This window comes from Lepisosteus platostomus, chromosome 7, assembly GCF_059453375.1.
Source record: "Lepisosteus platostomus isolate fLepPlt1 chromosome 7, fLepPlt1.hap1, whole genome shotgun sequence".
Lineage (NCBI taxonomy): Eukaryota > Metazoa > Chordata > Actinopteri > Semionotiformes > Lepisosteidae > Lepisosteus > Lepisosteus platostomus.
This window is the reverse complement of record NC_142617.1, coordinates 8733306-8758372: the sequence shown is the minus strand read 5'-3', so window position 1 is coordinate 8758372 and position 25067 is coordinate 8733306. Positions and strand designations below refer to the sequence as shown.

The following is a 25067-nucleotide window of genomic DNA, read 5'->3' as shown; positions in this document are numbered from 1 at the left end:
TGTGTTTTGGGGAGAGGGGTGTAGATTAATACATTTTGTAATGTTTGTTTATATTTCATACACGGTGAAGAGACACAAGTGCAGAATGATAATTTTAGAATGCTGAACAAAATAATATTAGCATACAATCATGAGCTTGTTTCCTCTGAACATGAATCACTTTAGATTCTCGTGTTGTGGAGATATAATACATTAAAGTAAAACTTCAAAAATGGAAACAATTATATTATCTAAAATTGGAGTTCCATTAAAGTAGTTCCTATTCTTTGTTCCATTCCATTTTATTGTAAAGTCTGATAGTCATGTAGTGCGGTGTTGAATGAAAAATAGATGCTTTCTTGTCTGTCGTCATACACAACATTGATGTGAATTCTTTCTACTTCCAGCTGTATTATTATTGATGAAATGCTTCTGAAACTTTATGTCAGATGCCTTGAAAGCAATTTTTAATTTAAAGTTAAATCTGTTTCACAGCGTGATTTAATTGCCTGATGTTTAAGATAATAAGGGAGCCAGCAAGCTGAAAACTTTACAAGAGATAAATATAGTATCTATACTGAAAGAAATCTTTTTTTTCTTCATAAAGACAAAGACTGTTCGTGTGGGTGTGATTGAGCTGTAACTATTGCTAGCACTCAACATATATCAATGTTCTCCATCCTTGGATTTTAAATGACCTTTCCTTAAAGTTGCACGTTTGCAATTTGGAGTAAGACACATCCAGGTAGAATTAAAGTCGAATTTATAGTGTAGTAATGGTACAAAATGTTCCAGGAGAGAAAAACTGTTTTTATTTAAAGTAGTAAGGGTATTTAATTAGTGTTAGTGGGTGGTGCTGAATAGATACCACCTGCAGCTCTTTTTTCAGTGGAAATATCTCAGACATACTCTAGTGGAACCATCCAATAAGGGAGAAGAGGTTTTAAACCCAGACCTCTATTAATAAGGGCTCAAAACATGAGAATTATCCAGCCTACCTGCCCTTAAAATATTCGCTAAAGTAGACTTTTAAAAGGATCCTGATCTTAAACATTACAATTTTTTGGAGGATGTTCTCAAAGTATTTTATTTTTTCACATTTATTTTTTCTCATTATTTCTCCAGCTTTGGGTTTATATGAGCATGTTAATTAGTTAGGGCTTGGTTTATAACTGACCAGTATTTCACACCATTCAAGCTATTGAGGAAAACTGCTTCTGACAGTTCCAAAATTCTCTGTGAATTTGATTAATTGCTGGAAAAAATGTTAAGTGTGTTAATCTTCAGACCAGAAAAACTTACTTTTGCAAAGAATGCTGTGACAGTATATTATTTATTTTCAATGTGCCTTGGATTTCTGTTTTTGGCAGGCTTCTGAATAGTGTCCTGGGAACTGAGAAGGCAGATTCACTTTGTTTTTTTAAATTTATATTTAAGATTTTACCTTTCTGTCATCCAGAGTAAAAGTTTCAGCCTTTCTCTAGTAGAGACATCTTACTATACATACTCAGCATGTTCTCATGATTGTGTCTCACTATAGCAGGAGCAGAATTTCTCCGAGTGTGTTAGCTTCACAAATTTAGATTTTAAGATTGTATAGCATCCATGCCATTCTGTCGTATGAGTGAATCGCAAATTAGTCAGGTATCCAGCCTCCAAAGAAGAAACATAAATGAAAATTAAACCTTGTCTGCTGAAATGGAAAACAGAGTATTCATTTCTTTAAATTGTCTAAAATATCTTGTTTTCTGAGATACTGAAGCATAAAAGAAGACTGCTGCTTTTAGTTGCTGCTTGATTGTTTAGAATGAAGTGGAGATGAGAAGATGAAATACGTGAACTATTTTCTTTTATCCAAAGGAAGGCTTGGCTGCCATTGCTTTAAATATCACATTACAACAGCTGTACTTTGACTGACCTATTAGGTGATCCTGGGTTTTTTATTAAAGTAAATGGCTTTCTAAATATAAGGTTCTCAAGTAAGGAAGTATAGTAATGAATTTGCTTTCCCACAGTAACGTTCATTTATAACCAAGCAATTTGTGTGGTAGAGTAAAACATTTGTCCAGGTAGCTGGGAGTTCTAAAGGAGGAGGCAACTGGAACTGAAACCTGCAGTCTTGCCTCTACCCTTCTGTTGCTCAGTGTCAACTGAACAGCTGTACTACATCTGGAATTGCCAGAGGGTTCGACATTTATACAGCTCCTCTTCTCCTCCAAAAGGGTGTATAGCAGCACACAGCACAGTACACCAGACATCTGCTGTACACTTACTTAGCTCAGTGTAGGACAAATAACAGTGAATACAGCAGTGGAAGGCTGGGTAGTAACCTAAATATATTTTGTAGCCATATCCTGAACCCTATTAAATTATATGAAATTAATTTATATTTTTTATGTCATGGTCCACTGAGCTTTGGCATATTTGGATTGATTTATTATTAATGTATTTTTGATGTTTTCCAAACAATTACTGTTACTAGAGTATTAGTAGTATAAGCAGTATTGGTAGTGTTAATAGTAATGTGTCAGTTGTGTGCATCCTGTAGTTTTTGAATGGCAAATTTTAGATATATATTAAATTGTTTTTAAAAGTTATTTACTTGTAATTGGGTCTGTAGATACAAAGGTGATATAAAGAAAGTGAGCTCTCTTGATGTTGGGCTTCTAATATTAATTTGAATGTGTGAGAAATTCTACAAATCAATAGAAGAGATACAGTATACTTTTTTAAAATTTGAAAAGATAGAAAAAATATTTTCTTTCTTTAATACTTAATCGTAAGTGTCTGGAAGAGTGCTAGTTTAAAGAAAGAAATTAGAAACAATTTATTGCTTTGTTATAGATTGCCGCACGCAAATAAACATGAATAGAAGGCATGTGGTATATAAAAGAAGAAGGGCAAATGTTAAAGAGTTAAAAAAGAGAAAAAAATTAATCTTGATCTTTATCAGATAGAATGCCCTTAAAAGATGCAGAACAAAAAGAGCTTCAAAACCAATTTTAGGTTTATGGCAACTGATATACTGTAAATTTGCATTTTGCATTTTTAAAATTTAAAGCATAAGTGTTAAGAATTGACCTGTATTTGCAACACTCATGTAATGTATGTGCAGCTATGAGGGGTCGCCAGGTGCCCTGGTTCCCTCCCACCTTCTAAAGACACACTGGCAGGTTAACTGGCTTCTGGGAAAACTGGCATATCTGTATCAGTGTCTATGTGTCCCCTGTGATGGACTGGCGTCCCGTCCAGGGTGTATTCTGTCTTGTGCCCGTTGCTTGCCAGGATAAGGCTGTGGCTCTCTTGCAACACTTTATTGGATGAAGCAGTTAGTAGATAGATGGATATTCGCAGTGCTGTGTCAGTTGCACAGGAATCTTACAGTGGCCAACACTACTGAAACCCAGGCAAAATGACAGAGCAGACATGAAGCCATGTGTTGGTTGTGTACATGTTGCACAGAAAAGCTTTCACAGATTAAAAAAAAGGCATGCCTTTAATTCCCCTGCGTAATGCAGTCAGAGCATGGTTCAGCTAATGCTAATAAAATGTGTGTTGTTTCCAAGACTACTTAAAGCAGCTCACAATGAAATGCTGTACAGAAGCATCTAATTGAAAAGTCACATGATGTGAAATTAAGGGCATTAGCATAATTCAAGAAAGCATTATTCAGTAATTACCAAGGCCGAGTAATTGTTGTTTAAGGGTTTTAAATCACTGATCTGGTAATACCATATTATAAACTATGACAGAAAAGACCTTTACTTACTTGATTTAATTTTCAACAGCGAGGAAAAAGCTTAGCTGTAAACTATAGCTGAGTCATTTTTAAGTCAGTTCAATAGACCGCAGTACTGCTGGGATCTCCAGGTCTCTGGCTAGTTAAATAACCAAGACAAAGATGGATATACAATATAACCACAGTACAGATAAATACATAAAAGTGTGCTACATCTTTAGCTGACATTTCAAATTTTACATCAGCTCTTAAAAGATAGAAAAATAGACCAAAGAAGAGAAATGCAAAATTAAAAGTGAATTTATGTATCTCCAAGAGACTTCCAGTATAGCCCATTTCAAGTTGCTATTTTTCAATGCTGTGAGTCACATCTGTTAGTCTGTTTTTTACTGCTATATTTTTTTCTGAGAAAAGCGAGGTCAGTGTGCATTGCTTCAGTGGCCACACAAGGTCGGGTTTTAGGATTCATGTAGAGGTTCTAGGCGTTTTAGCTCAGGAGATAAAAAGCAAAGCAAACTCCAAAAGAACAACATTGTCCAAAGTCAGTCCTTTGTGCCCTTTCCCTGTTAGAATCGCCCCAGACAGCTGTGGAGCTCAGTGATCTCTCATGCAACACTGCTCCTCAACTTTCTGCATAAAAATGCACCTTTCCCTTTGTTTGACTTCCTCTTTCACCATGAACTGTAATTTGGTATGATTGTGTCTCTGATGTTATTGATTATTCTATCTGGGTATTTGAAAACTTAGTCCAGAGTCCAGAGCAGTTGGAATAAAGCTGTGTTTTATTTTGTAATTTTTCAGATTTCTGCTTTATATTTACTTCAATGTCAGAGAGCACATATGGAAATCAAACTTAGCAGAAAGATGTCAAACATGCTTATGTCTTAAAAGCAGATGTTTTTAGAATTGTTTTAATGACGAAAGCTATTTCTTCTTGATAGATCAGCTAATGTTTCATAATCTAAGTGAAACTCGCATTTAGGAAGGCTGTGCGATATTAGCGATGTACTTAACCAGTTTTTAATTAAATCTGACATGTGTTTCTCTTCCTTTATGGAGCCTCAATTGGATTCTTTTTTATTATTCTTTTCCTTCCTAGCTGCACAAAGGAGGGGAGTTACAAAAGAAGGAAGAGACAAGTAGGGGATCAGCCAGCTAAGGCCTTTACAATCCGTGTCCTTTTCTTTGTAATCTACTTATTAGATTCTTATTGTCAAAAAGGATTACTGTTATGAGGTGCAGGAATTTCTTTTCACTCACCCATCGGACAAGGTAGTGGAGCGTGGCCACTTTCCCTGACAATAACTCTTGGATTTGTCTTTCTTTACCTCCCCTCCTCTTCCCACCTCTTCTTCTCCCGTCCCCTCTCTCCCTCTTGCTCCCTTTCTCTGTCTCTCCCACAGAGATTTGTGCAGCGGACTGCGGTGGACATGGCATATGTGTCTCGGGCACCTGCCGCTGTGATGAAGGGTGGATGGGCGCTGGCTGTGATCAGAGGGCGTGTCACCCTCGCTGCAGTGAGCACGGCACTTGCAAGGAAGGAAAATGTGAATGCAGTCCAGGGTGGAATGGAGAGCACTGCACTATTGGTAGGGTGGAAAGAGGGGACTGCAATCAAAGGTGTTTGGTTGGGTGGCGGGGGGAGAAATAAAGGGAAAAGCATGCTTAATTGAATTTGTGCAACTTAGTTTAGCATGAGCGGGTTTGCTCAGGGATCTGAGGCTTGACTTCATGCATTTTAATGTGGGAACGTGCTGAGGTGTCCTTTCGTTTTTCTTCTCGCACTCTTTTGTCATTTCATTCCCCCCCCCCAGGTTTCCTTTTTTTTAAAACATTTGAATGTGAACGGTGCCCACAACGCTCTGAATCTGTGATTTCCAAGGAATTGGGAATTCATTCTTTCAGGAAGGTGTCGGTAGAACGTTTGGAGGCTATGATCATTTCAGTAACCCCATTAGGTATTCATGGGACTTTTCAGAATAGATCCTTTTGAGCAAACAGTCTTAGGACCTTAAAAGTAATTGTGACTACCTGGATCAGAAATACATATTCTCGTATCCATAAAATAGAATGTAAAATCCTGGGTTCGGTATAGGGTTTTCGACTTTATTGATAAAAAACAAAACAAAACTAGCAGACCGAGCAAGAAGAAGAAAAAGAATAAGCGCGAGCCTGCATGCTCTCCTCAACTGTCCACACCACACTTTTCCCTGGGTCAGAGATTAAATAAAACTTCCCTTGCACCAAACAAATTACCACATACAAAACACCGAACATGTTAACCCAAATATGTCTCACATTAGACCCACCGTGGAAAAAGAAACGTCTACGTTTCAAAGTAACATTCCTATAAGTAAACAAAAACATAACCAAACTTTATAACAAGTAACAAATACTAGAACAAAAAACAAATATTAGATGTAAGAACGTTAAACAACATGAAACCACTGAAACACTTTGTGTACATTTTTGTTCAACTTCGTTTTGCTATATAATATCATATTCCTCCTCAAAAACCCAAATATGAGATTAGAATTACATTTACACAAACATAAATGTCTCATCTATATTTTATGGTCATGGATTTCATAATACCATCGATTGCAAGCAAAGGTGTTGCCGGTGCCTTATAGCTGAGTAGCATTCAATTGTAAAGGTCCACATTGTGAAGGGTTTTGAGCTGATGCTGAGCCTCAGGGTTTGCTGAGGTTTCTGCTATAAGAAGTCAGCTGGATGTTAAACTCACTGTGTTGATTAACATGATGCTTTTCTCCAGAAAGGACAGGGAAATTAGAGGCTTGGCTGGGTACTGGTGGGGAATTATCTGCCACTCCATAGGCAGTATCCCACTGGCTTTTAAAAACATTCACTTGAAACTCTCCCATTAATTACCAATTTCAAAATGTCAAGACTATTTATAATTGCTATAGTTAAGTAGCCTCCTATAATTTGTTGACCTATCTAAAACACTATATAGCAATTTATAAAACATAAGGGGGCCTTAATTTACATTTATAAAGAAAATATAAAATAATATACTGAAATCTAACCCTTAATGGGTATCCAGTCAATCCTTCATTTAACCACATAAGTGAGAATAGTTTCTAACTTACATTCATGACTTCAAGCGAAGTAATAAATATTACATGAAGTAATAATAAATAGACATAAATAGATAGAAAAAACAGATTATAACAAGTAGAAGTACAAATCTGCAGTGAGTCAGTCGGTCTTGTAATATACATAGAAAAAATAATCTTAACTTTAGCTGTAGCTTTTTGTATTCATTAGTAAACTGAAGCTTACCACAGAGTATTAGTTTTTAAATACAATTTTAACATTTGGCATTTTAATACATGCTTATGTAAATTCTGGGGTAAAACTGTACTGTATTGAATATGCAGTTTTGGATTGACAGATGAGTCAAAGTTTTAATTTAGAAAGTTTATATCGCTTGTTATTTTAAAGAATGTTGCATTATCTTAAGTTTTCTTAGTAAATTAATTATACTGGGTTTTTTTTGTCTTCATATCAGATGTTTGATATTAATGCAAGCTTTGGTAAAATGAAAGGACATTCTGAAAACTGCACTTCTCCTGAATGCCTTCGAATGTCTTTCCAAATGCTATTCCCTTTCTCTCTGTTTTATTTTTTCTTCCCCAAAAAACTCAAAGTGGTTCTTTGTTGTCCTTCATGTGCATACATGTACTGTAACATTTCTAATTAAGCTGTTCATCAAATTTCAGGATTTGGCTTTCTCAATTACATGCAGGCAGTATATAAACAAAATTGCTTCTTGTTGTTTTCCAGCAAAAGACTGTAGAGTATCTGAGCCATATTAAATACCAGACGGGGCAAAAAAGAACTGACGAATGAAACAATAACAAGCTACAGTATACACTGAGAGCATTCTGGCTGTTAAATTTTATCGTAATATGTGTGCTTTATTGATATTTGGGTTATACTGTATATTTCATATTGGGAAGGACATTTGGAGGAGTACTTCTGTCTAGCAGCAAGAGCACTAAGAAGCACTTACTCTGTCTGATTTAGGTTGTTGAAATGAAAATGCATGTTTAATAAATTTAGCAATCTAACAGACAATTGGCAAAATCTGCAGTCTTTTTCGTATGTGTTTTTTACTTCAGCTACTTTATATATACGTATGTCGCATTGCACATTAGCATCCACATATGACTTGTTCCCATTTTCTCTCATTTTTTTAATCTCCCTTAGAGGAAAAAAGTATTTTATTGTGAGTCCTATCCGCCCTGTCTTGACAATATTGCCTGAGAGATTAAATAGGCGCAGAATATAATATATCATTCGAAACATTCATTGTCCTGCCACTTCTGTGCCAAGTTCTGCTGATCCTAAGATTTGTTAAACAGGAATTGATGGAAATGTTATTTTCCTTTATTGTCTGTCCTTATCCTACAGCCCTTGCTTGTGGTTTGCTTGATGATTGTGGTGCATGCAGTGCATTTCACTACTGCTCTTTTCTTAACCTTCTAGTGTTTTTTTTTTTAAATCTAGCTTGTGTCTGTAGTGGAAACCACATTGTTCTATCCTCCCTTAAATGTCCTGTCTTTTATCTCCCAAGCTCACTATCTGGATAAGGTAGTGAAAGGTATGGCCTTCCTTGTTCCTTCAGTATTTTGGTCGATTCTGTTGTCATTCTATTAAATGTTCATTGCATCCAAGTGACACAATTTCCTCCATTAACACATGGCTTTGCTGGCACAGGTGTTCCACAGCCCAGTCCTTTTTGTTCACATAAGATGTGAGCTATGATCTAAAAAAGCACTGTTCCTGGCAACTCCCTGCCCCCTGCCCAAAGTCCCTTAATCACCCATTGCTTCGAACCAGCGCCTCTGCTCAATTTCCTCTTTGCACTTTATACAAAGTGAATCATTGCTCCTGGCAGGAGTCAGCACAGAAAGGGCATGGTATTATTTTAGAGCACAGTATTTTAAAATTGGTATTTTGACTTTGTACCTCATTTTTCTGCACAGGTTTTTTTTTCTGTAACTTTTTTTTATGACTAATATATAGCAGACCTCACAGCTTCTGGGAGGGACATGAGGTGCTAAAAACTTTTATGTTTCCAATTTCTTTCCATAAGGGAATCTTTCCAATTTGTGAAATCAATGTGTTGCTTGATGTCATTCCAAGCCAAAAGGAATGGGAATATGGAGGAGTAGGAGTGAAGGGTAACTCCCTCTTTCCCCTATCTGTAGTGTGCATTCTTTAATCATGTCCGCTGCCACCAGCAGATTAAGGGAACATCACCATGATTCAATGGACTAAGCAGGTTTTTTTTGGACCACTTTCAGACATACTTTGTGAAAGACCCTAGGGGCTCGTTTTAGAAATGGCTGCCAAATAAATTGAACTGTTGCCAGTATTGGGTAGAATTTTTTAATGCATCCAGCACTTATGTAGCTATATTGGAACATGACAACAAATTAACACCACCTGAACGTCGTATTAGTTCAGATACTCAACTTTGTACTGTTCAGGTGTTTTCTAAGAGCAACCGCGGGAATGTTTCTTCTTACCAGAAGATATTTAATTCTCTGTTGCACGCTGCACATGCTTTCATTCTGAGTTCTTAAAAGCAATTAGGCTGTGTGACTGAAGACCCTTTATAATTTCATCTTCTGTCAAGACAACTGCAGTTTATTTTTCACTTCCAAGTTGCACTTTGCATGTGCCTGATGGAAGATTGTAGAAAGAACAGCCTGCTAGCCTTAGCAGACAAAAATAGGTCAGAATAAGCATTTGTGATCTAGGCATCTTGCTAATGTAATACTGTACATGTCAGGATTTTGCATTTCAAAACTCTCAGGATTTATTCCTTTCATCTCTGCTTGCATCAGGGAAGATTGGATCAAAAGGTAACAGATAAGTGCCAAGGGAAAAGGCAGGATGAAAAATAATCTAGCAGCACGTATGTCCTTGAGAACCTGGAACTCAAAGTGATACTCGGCAACCCCTTAACGGTCTCTTTTTATAGATCTCTCATGAAATGTTCTTCACTGCCATGTGGAGTCTTCTTTTCCCTTATTAAACATAAGATCAGCATCCTCACACCAAGCTTGATTGCCACTTTTGTTTGTGGTTTGACTTTCACTGGGGTTGTAATATTAAACAAACAATAGAAAGTTATCTGAAAATGTACGGCCAACGAATTTTATAAGCTTCACTTTGCCATTTTCTCAGATTCTGAGTGGATAAACTGTCATGTCATCTTAATAATATGTCCAGCTTTTTGAAATTGCAGTTCTGAGTGACTTTACTGATACCATACCAGGCTGTGTATGACTTGATTTTTCCAATCAATATTGTAGCCACTTAAAAACAGGAAAGTTTGGAATGGGGGATTTCAGGAAATACATATTTAGCTTAAAATTTGTTAAGGATTCAGGAATTTCAATAAAAAAGGCAACCTGATTAAAACATATGATAAATGAAATTTTCCTTCAGCTTTATAGGAAATCGAAGATAGCAATTAAATAATGTCATAGAGTTAAATAAAGGCACTAGTATTTTTTTCTTGAGTCTCTACATTCAAAACTTGTTTTTCATATCTGTTCAGCCAGGCCCCATAACTCAAATGTTATTTTATGTCTTAAAAAATGGAGGTTTGGGCTTTAAGAATGCACCTTTTGAAGTTTCCAGTGATACTAACTGCAACAGAATCGTCCTGTGAAAGTTCAATACCCTTCTTCAGTCTTCTAGTGAAGAAATAGCTTCAAAGCCCTGTCCTGATGTAAGCTCTTCTAAAGAGTTGTGTGGATAAAGGTAGTGCTAGGGTGAGTCTACAACCTTGGGTACTGTCATGTGAAATTCCAATATTTAGTAATTTTCCAATTCTGTTGTCATTGGCAGTATAGATAGTTTGAATAGAGGAAGGAATTGATTAATTGATTTTTCAAATTTTGCTGGAGGGACAAGGCCTGGGTCATTATCACCTGTAACCCTAAAAATATCTGTGAATAAACTCAAAATGTATCTAATCTTCTTTTAGTACGGTGTTTCCCAACCAGTGTGCTGTCAAGACAGAAATTGGTGCATCATGGAATTTCTGTCATACCACGGAAGTATTCATAAACTAAATGTGCCATTTTTCGGGAACGTATTAAATGGTATGAAATAAACCATAACTCATATCATTTTAGTTTTTTGCTGGAAATCCTGCTTCCCAACCTCCTCACCACCACTGATCTTTTGTATTTAGTGGCAATGGCTGCGCTCACTGTGTTGCTAGGCAACAGAATGCCGAGAACAGAGCTCAGCTTGTAGCAGGTTTGGAGGCGATTCAGTGAAAAAAAATAAAATTAATATCGTCTGGTCAAAGTTTAGTACTAAATTTGCTGCAAGACTAGAACCCCTGATATATGTTTTTTTTTTAATCATAAACAGGCTGTAAGCCAAACCCTTCATTTCTGTGTTTTCTAAACATAAGTGACTTCATTAAACTTAAGACGGTGAGTTCTGTTTGAACATGTAAAGTCACATTGAGACAAGTTCATTACTTCTAATTAGGCTTGAACTTTTAAGTTTATTAAGTTTTGTCACAGAAAGGTGATTTGACAACATGGTATGAAAACATCTGTATGAAGCACATGCATGCAACATTTGTTTAAATGTTCAAATGTGGAAAGAATTGGCTTTTTTTTGCCACACTGCGCTTTAATTAAAACAAGTAAACAAGTGTGGCTTAGGCTAGAAAAGGTTGGGAAACACTGCTTTGGTATACTGTATGTATCCTGTTAGCATTGACAAGTAATTTTTCAGCGCAGTAAAGGAGTTCTACTTTGTCTGTTACCTTCTTTTGCCTTAATTTCCCCCAAGATTGTGTTCCTTTTGGCAGACCCTGTCCATCAAGAGTCTCATAACTGTCACAGGTCAATAATTGATTTCCTTCACAAGTGATGGCCTTTTTAAACAATCCTGGAATTTTGCAGAAAGCATTCTGAGTTACTGTTGCCAGCATTGCTTTGGTAACGTGCCTGTCTGTTCTGTCTTTGGCTGTGTCTGCACAGAGGGATGTCCTGGACTTTGTAATGGTAATGGCAGGTGCACTCTTGGTCAGAACGGGTGGTATTGTGTCTGTCAGCTGGGCTGGAGAGGGACAGGCTGCGATACATCCATGGAGACGGCCTGCAGTGATGGCAAGGACAATGATGCAGGTAAGAACACTGATAATTTTCCTTCTTGATTTTACTTAGAATCTGGAATATACCCTCTGACAGAACAGGATTTTTAAATGACAATGTTTTTTTTATATTTTCAAGAGATATGTTCGTAGACATGTGTGGATGTGCTTCAATCCATTTAGAGGATCTTTAGTCTTATTTTTTGTGAGATAGATTGGGCACGTACGGTAGCTGAAAAGATTCCAAAAAAGACCCGGGTAAGGTGTTTATTATCACATTGACTAAGAGGCCACGGAGTTTCTGTCAGAGCTGCTCAAGGACCGCTCTATTGGGAGGTGTCTAAATCAAAATGGTCCAGTGGTACTCACGAATCGCACTTAGCAGTAAGCATGCTCAGTTTTGAGAACATGTTGCCGTGATGACTTTTGAAATCATACTGCAGTTTCGGATTGCTTCTTGATGCTGCAGGATTTTTTATTTATGGAGGAGCCATTTATTACCAGAGCAGTGCACCAGGCTTACAACAGCTAAGATGGAAATCTACAAGGGAATTGACTGACTTACGGCAGTAGTTATTTTTAACTTCCATCTGGTATACTGGCTTGTAGAGAACAGTGAGCGATGGAAACTGTGATCTACCATGAACCAATGCAAGGCAAAAACTGTGCTTTAACGCTAGTAATTGATTCGGAAAATTATTTCTAGTCCCACGTATAAGGAAAAAGAAGTGTGATATCCTGTTGCTGAAAGGTGCTCCTTTACTTGCCCTATAAAACAGAAAATTGTATCCAATACAATAAACTTTTGGTATAATTCCCATTGTATTTATGAACTTACAAGCCTGGTTTATGGATCCCAATTACAGTGAAACAGAGTTATCAGGCAAATGGGCATCACACAGGGAATGTAACAGATCGGAATGCAGTTGAACATGGTGCACTGGGATACAGCGATCCATGGTTTGTAGACATTTGTTAGTACTGTCAGTGAGAGGGAAGTATTCTTCATGGGTTCTATTTAGAAACATAGTGCAACAGGTCTGCATACTCTACAGAAGATATTAGGATTTTTGCAGTACTGACGGCTTACTTTAAAATGTAATGAATTATATGAAACAATTACAGCATGAAGCAATTTTATTAAAAATAGTTATTTTGTGCTCAGTTATTTTACCAATTTAAAAAGAAATTGTAGAATGTTTATATTGTGATTTACCTTCCGCAAAGACCAATCACTAGTCCTTCATTATGGTTTATGTTTCATTAAATCCATAAAACAATGGGCCATCTGTAATGTGAGCAGACATCAAACAAAGCAGCAAAATACAAGAATATTTAAATACAGTATTCATTTTGTTCCATGAACATTATTTTGGTTGAAATATTGACTTGTTGCTTTGAAAAATATATATACTGCTGGATAAAAGAAACGCAGCACGTTCTCCTCCACACTCTGGCCCTTCTGTCTGCGTGGAACAGGCTGAAGAGTGACTCATCTGTAGAGAGGACCTGATGCCACTGCTGACGAGTCCATCGCAGCCTCTGTCTGGCCCAAGCCAGTCAGGTGTGATGTCTAGGAGGTGTGAGCAGAGGGCCTCTGACAGGTCGCCTTGCTCTAAGGCCAGCAGCATGGAGCCTCACTGTCCTGTCACTGATGCGGGTGTTGTGTCTGCCGGCAGTTTCAGCAGCAGTATGGGTGGCAGATCTGAATCGATCTCTCAGATGGACCAGTCTGATGTGTCGGCCCTGCTCTGGTGTGGTCAGTCGAGGGCAACCGGATCTTGGACAGTCATCTGTCCTGCCGGTCTGCTGAAACCTTCTCTGCAGTCGGGACACAGTGGAGCAGTTTACTCCATAGTGTCTGGCAACGCTGGCACATGACATGCCTGCCTCCAGCATGCCAATGGCCCTCTCCCTTGCTTCTGGTGACATGTGAGGCATTATGGAATGCACAGAAAACTGACTAAGTGTGGCCTTTTTCTTGCAGTGACTTAAGCTTTGAATTAAGGCTTTTTTAAAGGTGACCTGATGAGGCATTGTTCCACCTGGATCTCGTTGGGTAAAAGTGCAAAATAATGAGCTCTTGTGTGATTGGCTAGTTGCAGTGCCTCACTGCACAAGCTGTATTTCCAGTCAGAGGGCTTAAAACAACTCTTTGTGAAAGTACAAAATAGCTCCAGAAAATGTTGTGTTTCTTTTTTCCATCAGTATATTTTCTCTCTATTCCTGTGTAGTTTTGCTTGAATAGGAAAATAGGGAAAAATGCTTTCTTTCAGTTCGAGATTTGCATTATTTTCTATTGTTTTCTTCAGCCAATACAAAATATACAGTAAAATGCATACTGTACATACTGTACTGCAAGACCACTTTTTATTCACAATGTTATTACTACTAGTCTAAGCTGTTTCCAAAGCACAATTATTATAATGAGAATTGAAGAATAATAATGAATTAACAATTCATTTATTTTGCAAATTTTTTTACCAAAGGTGATTTCAGAAATTTAATTCAATAGTTAATTTTTGTTTTGACCTTCCTTTCACTGGTATAAATCTCTATCTTAATAACGCCCATAAAAGGTTTGTTAGCTTGTGAGGGTGTACTGCATTTTGTAAAATCAAAATTATAACTATATTTTTTTAATCTATAGTATTAATATATATATAATATAATATAATTAAACATACAGACCAGGTAATGATTACACCTTTGTTGGCTGTCCAGTATTAAAACATTTATATGAGAATAAAGAGTGACCATAACAGTGTTAAGTAAAACTTCTATTTCAGCTTTGCCATTAATTTAAACTTTACTGTACTGCAGAACATACAGTTCAATTCACAGTCAATGTGTCAATTCACGTATCATCTCTTGAGGATTGTAAATATGTTGTAAGTGTTAATGTGTTTGTAGTGATTGGTCATATTTCAAGCACATACTAGGTTGTCGCATTTGCAGTTATGCAGTTTAATTTTCTTCTCATTGATTAGATGGGCTAGTGGACTGTATGGATCCTGACTGCTGTCTACAGACCTCCTGTCACGTCACCTCCCTCTGTGTGGGGTCACCAGACCCCCTGGACATCATCCAAGAGACTCAGATCCCTTCCACCCAGACAAGCCTACAGTCCTTTTATGAAAGAGTCCGGTTCCTCTTGGGCAAGGAGAGCACTCATGTCATTCCAGGAGCCAACCCCTTTGACGGAAGGTAAGCCCAGTGTTGCAAAGGGCAAGCAGAGGTACTTCCATGTCAGCTGGAAAAGGATCTAATTTAAAGAGGAGGCGTAATAGAGATCGTCAGTGAGGCATAGAAGAAGGAGAAAAGCTCAAAATGGAGTAATTCTCATTGACACTTGGCGGTGGGAAATAGATATCCAATAAAATGTATAAATTTTTATGACTTTACTGAAATGTAGCTGTAGCTTGTTCCCCAAGGTGGAAGACATGATGTCTCGGGAAAGAAACTGGTGAATGGAAACACTTTCATATTATAGGGTATCATACTGATGGAATCCCAGGCCTCCTCTGACTGTCTCCTTTTCTTCTTTTCCTTTTTCTAATTGCTTTTGAGGATTGATGCTGGCTTTTTTTTTGAATTTGTATTGTTAATAACTTCTCTCCATTTTTCTTTTCTTTCCTTTAATAAACACTGTCAGGAGTGTGAAGGAACAAAGATTTTCACTGCACCTTAATGAGAGCCTTACAAAATGCACATGTTGATTCAGTCAGAAGAACATTTTTTTTTCTATTAAAATAAAGATCCCAGGATTGCCGTAGCATATGCTAATAACTGTAGTTGTCAGTTATGTCTAAGTAAAGAGTAAACATTTTAACCAGTTTGAAACTACAGTATCTCAAACTCCAGAAAGCAGGAAATAGTGTCTTGCAGAAGGAGTTGATGTGGTGGTGTCTCTTTAAGATCCTGCCATTATGATGATGATGGCCTTGCATTGTTAAGTTTCCAGTTTTGTCAGTATATTAATGACATTGGTTGCTAAGATTTAATTTTTTTGAGCAGCTTTTAATTTCTAACATTTAAAACACAGAAAAAATATTTTTAGTGCTGTGTTCTGCAAGGTTTTTTGTTTGTATTTTTTAACAGACAGATATTTGTATCCCAGCAAAGCTAATGACAGATCCCTCGAGTGTAAAGCAATGTTTTGAAGTGTCTGTGCTCCACCAGGATGATTTCCTCAGCTGTAAATTGCTGTATATCAAATATGAACTCTTGTTATTTGTCACTTCTCTTGGGGAAGTGAGGAGCGATAAGTGTTGACTTCATGTATTGATACTATATGTCTTGTTCTGCCTGGTGCTCTTCCTGTAGTTGCTCCTAATCACATGGTGGTTTTCCTTCCGTATGTACACAAGTTCAGACATTCATTTTAAATGCACATCTTAACCCCTCAGGACTATCAAAGGGCTGGCATCTTTGCTCTGTTCGTGAATGTTTCCTTTCAAGTTGATCCTTTCATCCTTAACCTGACTGTGAGGAAAAACTGTCTGTTTTATGATAAATATATATACTGTAGCTAAAAAAGTGAAATGTCATCTATATTAAATGCATCATGTTCATGCAAATTTTGCTTAGAATGTATATTCTTAAGAAAAGGGTAAAGCTTAAAAAATTAATGGCCCCTTAAAGCTTATAAAATAATGGCACTCCTACTTGAGATGCGGTATATAAGAAATGCATAATGTTCAACAGTTCATACAAAAATCGGATTGATATTCAGCATAGTGTTGTCCAGTGCTCTAAACTGAGGGAGATCCCTTGTTACCAGAATAGATGCTTTCGTTTTGTTAAAAGGAATAGGAAAACATGCAGGACGTCCCTTTTAAAAATAACATCTCCCACAGCTCCATCAATGGACTCACTATTACCTCACAAGGTCAATAATTACTTCAAGGGAAAGTCCCTTAGCTCACTGAAATGGAGGAAACAATGACACCTCTTTCCTGTGTCATACCACAGAATGCCCCCCGTTCTTTTTACATCTGGAGTACTGGTCTTCTGTAACTCAGATCAATATTTTCCTTTTCTATTGAAGATTATCAGTTGTATATTATTTATCTACATATTTATACACAGATGACTTGTCTTTCAGTCAGCATTTATCCCACGTCGCCGTCTTTCCTACAGAAAAGCAGCAGCAACCTGTTGTTGGTGCTAGTATGCTTGTCAGTCAACATTTTATATTTTGTGAACTTTAATCTGTACAAGAAATGAAACATTTGGCATTCATTTCGCTTTTCATGAAAATGAAATTAACAATGTCAGTCTCACAGGAAAACTGTTTAAAAATAGGAAAGGAAATAGAGGAGGTATGATGAGTGAGAAAAGATGCAAGACTCAACTTCTTGGCTCACCTAAAAATATTAAAGATGATATATTAGTCATGGTTCAGATTTGCCACCCACATTTAGATGTAGGTGCAGTTATGATGAGGAAGCATGACTGTGGCAGCAAGGAGCAGATTGAGCCTCCCAAGTCAGGATAATGTCCAGATAATAGCGCTCATCCCCCACCCGCCACTTGATCAGGCCTCTATTGATTTCCAAACCACTTACTCATGCTGTTTGCTGTGTTCCTGCACTCTCATAGTTGTCCTTCACCACAAGAAGCAGCACGAATGGCTCTGTGTCAAGTGGTAGGCTTTCCACTGTGATATATGATACCAGGGCTCTTACCATGTCAAAGGAACATCACTGGCTGTTGAGTGTAACATCCACTAGGGGATTTCAATGGAGACTCTGTGCTTTGAAAATATGCTGTAGAAAAAAATATTCAGTTTGTTTTGTGCTGTCTTCTCGGCCTAAAGGCTTTATGACACACAACAGATAAAAAAATAAGGGGGCTAGACTAAAGGTATCCACCCTTCTTTGCTAGTCCAATGTGGCCAATTAGGGTAAATTAGGTAACAAAAACAAAATATTCATCTGGCGTTTTTGATTTCAGCACATTTTCTTTTGCTCTTCATTTAACATCTGGCGTCAACACGGCACAATGTGTTGTGTAGTACAAAAATAAAACTGCATTGCAAATTTGTATAAATTGTGGCTGACGCCTTTATCCAAAGTAGTACCTGTTACTAAAGATATGTTGTTGATTGTACATGGTCATTATCTGCATTTCTTTCCTTCAAAAAGAAGAAAGGTCAAACATTTACCATTCTAATTTTTCTGCAGTTGAAAGGGTGGAGATGGGGCATGCCATAAATTTTCTTAAGGAGAAAAGTAAAGCTTGACTTGGGAATAAGAAAAGATTGTTAAATCCTGGAATTCTGAATAAAACCTCCGAACAGTCTGGAGCTTTTGTCTTTAAGCAAGCTCCATTGATTTTTCCTTTAAGGTATCCTAGAAACTATACAGATACATCAAAAGTCCTGCTGTCCATTCTTTAATATGGCTTCATTCCTCAGTCAGGGGTGTTTGTCTTCTGTGATCATCTTATCTGTGTGTCTGGATGGGGTTCATAGGCCAGGAGTGGAGGAACAGAGTTGATTGCAGCCCGTTTCAGAGTGATGGTACTGGGATGTTGTTCTGGTCCTCGACACACTGTTCCGCCTTTTCTCATCACAAGTTATCGGATAGCTCACACAGAGAGTTAAAGAGATGCAACTGTCATTGCATCTCTGTTGATGTAGAGCAGCTCAAGTTACTTGCTGTCATTACTGATTGAGACATTTTTATTGTTGTATTTTGCTTATAGACAGGAAAAGTATTGCCTTATGCTGAATTAAAATCCAGGCAAAGAAGTCTGTTTACTAGAGCTAAATGGAGTTGTCTAATGCTTATTGCCATTAAGTTGAGTTGCTGTTATCCAATGCCTCTTGTTTATTTCTCTTGAGAGCCTTTTTATAATTGACTAAATGGGATTTTAAGATGCATTTTAATTTCATTCCATTTATTTAATTAAGAATATAGTAAAATCCTAAAAACTACCCAATTTGTGATAATGTGCTTTAAAATAGCTTATTGTAAATGGGCATTAACAAATGCATTTTTAATTTATTAGATCTATTAATTTATTAATATATACACTCAATTATTATTGCAACTACCGTGCATGTAATCTAAAACACGCCAAGCTTATAAAACGTACTTTTTTTAAATCTAAAAATGTCTTATCGAGAATCTATAGTAACAACATAATCTTCAAAAGATGGGAAAGGGGCAAAACTATTGAAAATCATTCATATTTCATTTCATCTTTGAATAAAGAAACACTTTAAAACAAAATGCGCCATTAATGAATCAGCTTTGTTTCACATTGTTTCTGTGTAAACTGCGAAATTTCATATAATTTGGCTGTTTGGCTTCGTCCTGGGGATTTAAGGCCTCCCACAGATTTTTATCATTCTTCTAGATCCTACATGTATACAGACGGTCCCTGGGTAGAGCAACACTCTGCTTCACAAATCCAGCTTTACATAAAAAGTCCCAATTATTTTTGAGATGTGGAAATTCCTGTTAGAGGTTTACGTAGCATAAACGAAGGGATTCTTTTAGGAAAGGCTTCTGGCTGATAAACATTTGAAAGATTGTAAAGGTGCTCATGCTGTGAAGACATGACTTCTAGATATTCTAGAAATTACTCTAGAAAAGATATTGGATATTATGAAACTATACGAAGGAGGCCATTCTCTAACCTCTGTATCATACCGATGTTGAAGGTAAAACACTTGTTCAACAACTTGTGAAAGGTCCTGCACCTATGAATTCGACTGTGAGTGGGACACAGTTGTACGTTATTGTATCAGAAATGTGTTAATCCTCGTTAAGGAATGCAGCAGGGATGTAGGCGTAACTTCCCGCATACTCAAATTTCTGCTTATTAAAGGGTTTGTAAGTATCAATTTATTAATTAAAACTCGAGTGGGCTGTAGAGGAATTTTAAGTGAAGAAAATGATGGTGTAAGGAGTTCCTGTTAGGGTAAAATAATCCACAAAAGGCTACCAAAAACATTAGGTTTATACATGATACCCTCTAAATGACTAATACCAGTTCACTTACTGTGTCCAAGAAGATTAGCTATGTAAAATGTAAATTCATAGGTTTATTTTGATTTCTAAATAGTCTAAATTTTCTAAATTTTTAAACAAACAGCATCTAGTTTTCAGTGCAACAACCTCTAACACCATCACACAGATAATTCCCTTTTTAAACAGCAGTTTAGTATTGCATGGCAGATACCATTGTACCTGCAGGGATATTTCTGTGTATATACAATAAACTATATCACTGCATAAACTAAGTGAATAAACTAAAACTAATTCCAACAAATTCTTCTTTTCAAGGTAAGACGCAGGCTTATACATTCATACAAAATCGAGAAAGTGTTGTGATTTTGTACCTCTCGACAAATTAGTTTTGTTACCAGTCTAATCTGTCTTATCAGTCAGATGCAGTGCGTTTCTCTTGTTTCAGTACAAAGTATAATGCATGCAAAATAAAGGTTAAATAGTACGTAAAACATGTTTCAATCAAATTCCACTTGTAATAACTGTTGAAGTTGAGAAGCTCTGAGGATACCCTCAAAACTTAGAATGGTAATGCTATTTCTGGCTGATTTCTTAAGTTTTTATTAATGGTATGAGTTTCTATTGAATTATTGAAATCTGCTACATCTCACTCCCATGTAGTGGATAGCATGCTCTTTTCACAAAGATAATTATTTAACTCTCCAAATTTAACATTTACCAGTTTATTAATAATGAAAGAAGAAAGCAAATGATTTTGTTTGGCCTCAGGTCATTTGTTTTAAGATAAAAATACTGTGTTTTTGCATAGGTAAAGTGTGTTGTTGTCATTGTATTATGATGAGATTGTAATATCAATCCCAGCCTCATGGAACTTTCTCTAGAGTACTGTAGTATACTCACTATTCCTTATTCCTGCTTTTTGTATTTGCTTTTACAAAGAAAAAAACATGTAAATGTAATTTGTCTTCTTATTATTGAATCGCTCCCATGTTTCACTGTGTAATTTTTTACTGGGCAGTTAGTTACAATTATAATATCAGTTTATTAATTTGGAAAAATGGTTTTTGCCCACAATGGGGTTTTTTAAATCCTGAAGCACAAATTATTCATTTAAGATGGCGGGATGGCAAAAAAGGAAAAGCAACCCCAGTGTCTGCTCTGGAGATAATTTTATGTAAATATACAGAGAGATCTTGGTGTCAGAGCAAAGGGTATTTGTGCTGCCACTTTGCTTGTTTGCAAAGTAATTGTGTTTGGCCAAGGTCTCCTGAAGGAAAAATGCTGACTAAATTAGCAATAAGTTTGGTTCCTGGGGAGTCAAATATTGTGGGTAAAATGATCTTGCCTCAAGTAAGGACAAGTTTACATCACAGAGGGCAGCTGCTTACAAGGCAGAGTTAATTGTTTTCCTGAATGGAGCAAATTGTTCACTCCTAAAGGGAAAAGTTTACAGATTTAATTGTGCAAACAGAGTGAGAATGCTTTTAGGTCCAGCATGGAATGCAAGGACAGCAATGTTGCTAAACATTAATGTCAGTATGAGGATGGCTTTATTGAGTCTTATTAAATTTAGAGACCAGCATTGTTATAAAGAGAAAGTTAGTTATATTCTCATATTAGCCACTGTATTGATGGTTGATCTGGTCCATGACATGCTGTTCCCAATTTTCCCATCATAAGTCTCCACAGTGATTGCACAGACAAGAGATGTGACTGCATTTAGAACAGAGCAGATTGAGTTACATGCTCTCATTACTGATGGAGACATTTTTTATTGTCGTATTTTGCTTATAGACAGGAAAAGCATTACCTTGTGCTGAATTAAAATCCAGGCAAAGAAGGCTGTTTACCAGAGCTAAATGGAGTTGTCTAATGCTTATTGCCATTAAGTTGAGTTGCTGTTATCCAATGCCTCTTGCTTATTTCTCTTGAGAGCCTTTTTATAATTGACTAAATGGGATTTTAAGATGGATTTTAATTTTATTCCATTTATTTAATTAAGCTTATAGTCAAATGCCACAGTATGTGTCAGTAGTTTCAATGTCACTCTATTTTGCTCAACCATGTGACTTCTTTATTATTTTCTACCACAAGGAACTGTACAGTTAGAACCTTACAATCTTTCGAAACCTGAGGAGTGGTATAAAAGATGTTCTTTTCTCAGTAATGAAATACAATTGCCAATTGTCTGTAATAATGGACAAACTGTGATATTCATACAAGTCAGAATTGTTTCCAGAATCGAGGATAGCACCCAGCTTGTTTTCCCCTTTTTCAAAATTGTGATTTCATTTGTGATTGGAAGCCTTTGTAATATGATGATTTCAAAATTGAGCAAAGCAACACATGTCACCGCAGTTACTAGCTGCCTTTGGGTCTCACGTCTACAGGTCTTTCCTTTGCCTGAGATCGAATTCTGCTGCATCTTTCATTGAACGGGTTTGTGTTTTGTTTTGTAGCCATGCCTGTGTGATTCGAGGCCAGGTGGTGACTTCTGATGGTACTCCTTTAGTTGGTGTGAACATAAGCTTCATAAACAACCCAGCGTATGGATATACTGTCAGCCGACAGGATGGCAGGTAAGCACTGTCCCCCTGATCTTGTGTAAGCAAAGCAGCCCTGCCCCCTGACCCTCCTGCTCTTTATCAAATTTATGACTAAGATAAGTAGCCCACCTGACATTCCTAACGAAAAACCAACACATTACTTCTTCCCAATTCTGCATCTCTTGTTGTAGAGCCTTCTCTCTCCCTACAAATGTGAACACAATGCACTTGGTATCCCTCCTCCCAAGCCCTTTTACCCCAATTTTCTGTATCAGTGATGCCTGTCCTGAGATACTGCATCTCTGCAGCTGGCTCTCTCTCTCTCTCTCTCTCTCTCTCTCTCTCTCTCTCTCTCTCTCTCTCTCTCTCTCTCTCTCTCTCTCTCTCTCTCTCGCCATATCTGTAAACACATCTCTTTTTTCCCTATTCCCCCTGTAAACATGCCCAGTCTTCTGCAACTCCCCCTGCAATCACTGTAAACAGGCTCAGCGCACCGTGAAATCAGAAATGCACCTGTTCATCCACTTAGAAATGGGAAAGCTTTCTCATATTGTTTTTATGATGCGTTTTTTATTGTCTAAGGGGCTTAGCTTCAAGATTGCCTCCTTGTCATCTGAAAACTTTTAGCTGGAACAAAAGGCGTTTCTGTAAATTGTGTGCAGGCATCCAGTAGCAGCTTAGCACTCCACAAATACCTTTCACTAGTTTCTCGCTGTTAAGAAGGAAATGCGCTTTTATATGGGTGGTTCTATTGGACATTTCAAATAACAGAGACAAGTAGGAATATGTAAAAGGTTTCATTCATCTAAAATACATTTTAGATGTTGGAATGGCACAATGAAAATGTGTGATGCAGCATTTTAAATTAATCTAGTACACATAAAGAATAATGCAGCATGTATATACAATGTCAATAACTTTTAAAACCCTATTTCATTATTGCTGCAAAAATACATTGTTTTATTTTAAAGAAAACGGTTGGTACAATACTGGCATTTTTCCAATATTTTTTTCCTTCTCGACATTCCCTCATTCCCTCATCGACAAAGCCCTCATTTAAGCCTTTGGCAGTGTCTGTCACATGGGTGGCATTACTACATTTGTTGTCTTTGTCACCTTTGCAAAGCCTGGTTTTGATTGATAGCTACCTGTGAATTTTTATTGATTGTTAAGCCAGCCTCTCTGAACCCACCAGCTGTGTTTTAATTTGCTCTGGCTGGGCAGACCAGCGGGGCAGAAGAACATCTGCTGATCTACATGGTCATTTGAGCTTCAGAGGAGCACAAGGACATAGTATTTACCGCCTCCTCTGCAACCCAACAGCTCAGAGGCAAGGGCAGAATTTGAAAGAGGCAGAATTGGCTTTATCAATCCAGTAAATCTGAGAATGTTGCTGGTGTGTGACTATATATTGGGGCATAGGAAATGTTCCAGAAGTAGCATGATTGGTTGAAATTCTTTTAATTTCCTGCTTATTTTTCTCTTTATTTCTAAGCTCCGCAGTACATACTGTAGGCACAGTCCCACACAGAGGGCAGCCTGCTCTCCACAGAATGGCAAATATCCAAATGTTAATTTCTTGTTAAAAACCACTGTTGCATGGAACAGGTGCAGTTCTTTAGTTGTTGAACCATTTGAGGTATTGCAGGTAAATGAGTCACCGTGAAACATGTCTGCAACTCTTAGGAGTGAGGGGGACAAATTCTTCACAAGCAGTTTCTCATCACAGAGGAGTGTAATTACATTACAGGCCTTTCAGAACTAATGGTTGCTGTGCCAGTGCACCAGCTGTCAAAGAAAAGTACAGCAATTTGAGAGGTTTTTTTGTAGATACCATTTTCTCCCATGAATGAGTTGAAAAGCATTTTATTGTTTAGGTAGATAAAGCTTGTCCTAATATGATTTGGGAGCTCTTTTGAAAAAAGGATAATTTAAGTATAGGTCTGTTATATACCTATTGTTGTTCAAAGTTAATTTATAGACTTTTCTATATACAGTATTTTATAATGCACTGTTTTTTGGTATACTTTGTGAAAGACCTATGAATTATCATTTCGAAATAGTCTGTTTTAATATCAGCAAGACTTATGCAGATTGTGTAAGCTTTTCCTAAGGCAGCCAAAACCCCCTAAAAGAATCCCATCACTTCTCTAAAAAGTGAAGAGACTTCATGAAACCAAAGTCCCACACCCCCTTCTAATCTCTGTGTGGCTCAATTTGAGTGATATCAAACAGAAAAGGCAACATAAAAAAAGAGAATAGGACTATGTTTCAAAATTTTCAGGCAGTAATGATAGATTCTTAAAATGTCACTTTTGTTTTCATTCTAGTTTTGATTTGGTCAGCAGTGGAGGGGTTGCCATCACCCTGCGTTTTGAACGTGCTCCGTTCATCACCCAGGAGCACACGCTGTGGTTGCCATGGGGACGCTTCTTCGTCATGGACACCATCATCATGAGACACGAAGAGAACGAGATCCCCAGCTGTGACCTCAGCAGTTTCGCTCGGCCCAACCCCATTGTCTCCCCCGCTGCCCTCACTGCCTTTGCTGGATCCTGCTCAGAGAGGGGTGCTATTGTCCCTGAAATCCAGGTAAAGGTTCATTTTTCATGCTTGACAGGAGTCGTAGTGAGTGGTAGTGAACGTAGTGCTAT

The 25067-nt window shown here is 37.3% G+C and overlaps 1 protein-coding gene across 10 annotated transcripts in view; it reads left to right on the top strand.

Annotated features, from left to right (window-relative positions):
- The window catches only part of tenm4 (teneurin transmembrane protein 4), a 222951-nt gene that overhangs the window by 140977 nt on the left and 56907 nt on the right, over positions 1-25067 (top strand). For 6 of the 10 annotated variants that reach the window (XM_088639075.1, XM_088639073.1, XM_088639068.1 and 3 more), the window contains 6 exons: positions 5122-5307; positions 8322-8348; positions 11770-11916; positions 14873-15089; positions 22327-22446; positions 24744-25005. In XM_088639075.1, coding sequence (XP_088495201.1) covers positions 5122-5307; positions 8322-8348; positions 11770-11916; positions 14873-15089; positions 22327-22446; positions 24744-25005 — 959 coding nt within the window. The remainder of the gene's footprint in view (positions 1-5121; positions 5308-8321; positions 8349-11769; positions 11917-14872; positions 15090-22326; positions 22447-24743; positions 25006-25067) is intronic. The other 4 variants (XM_088639077.1, XM_088639074.1, XM_088639072.1 and 1 more) reach the window with 1 other exon arrangement.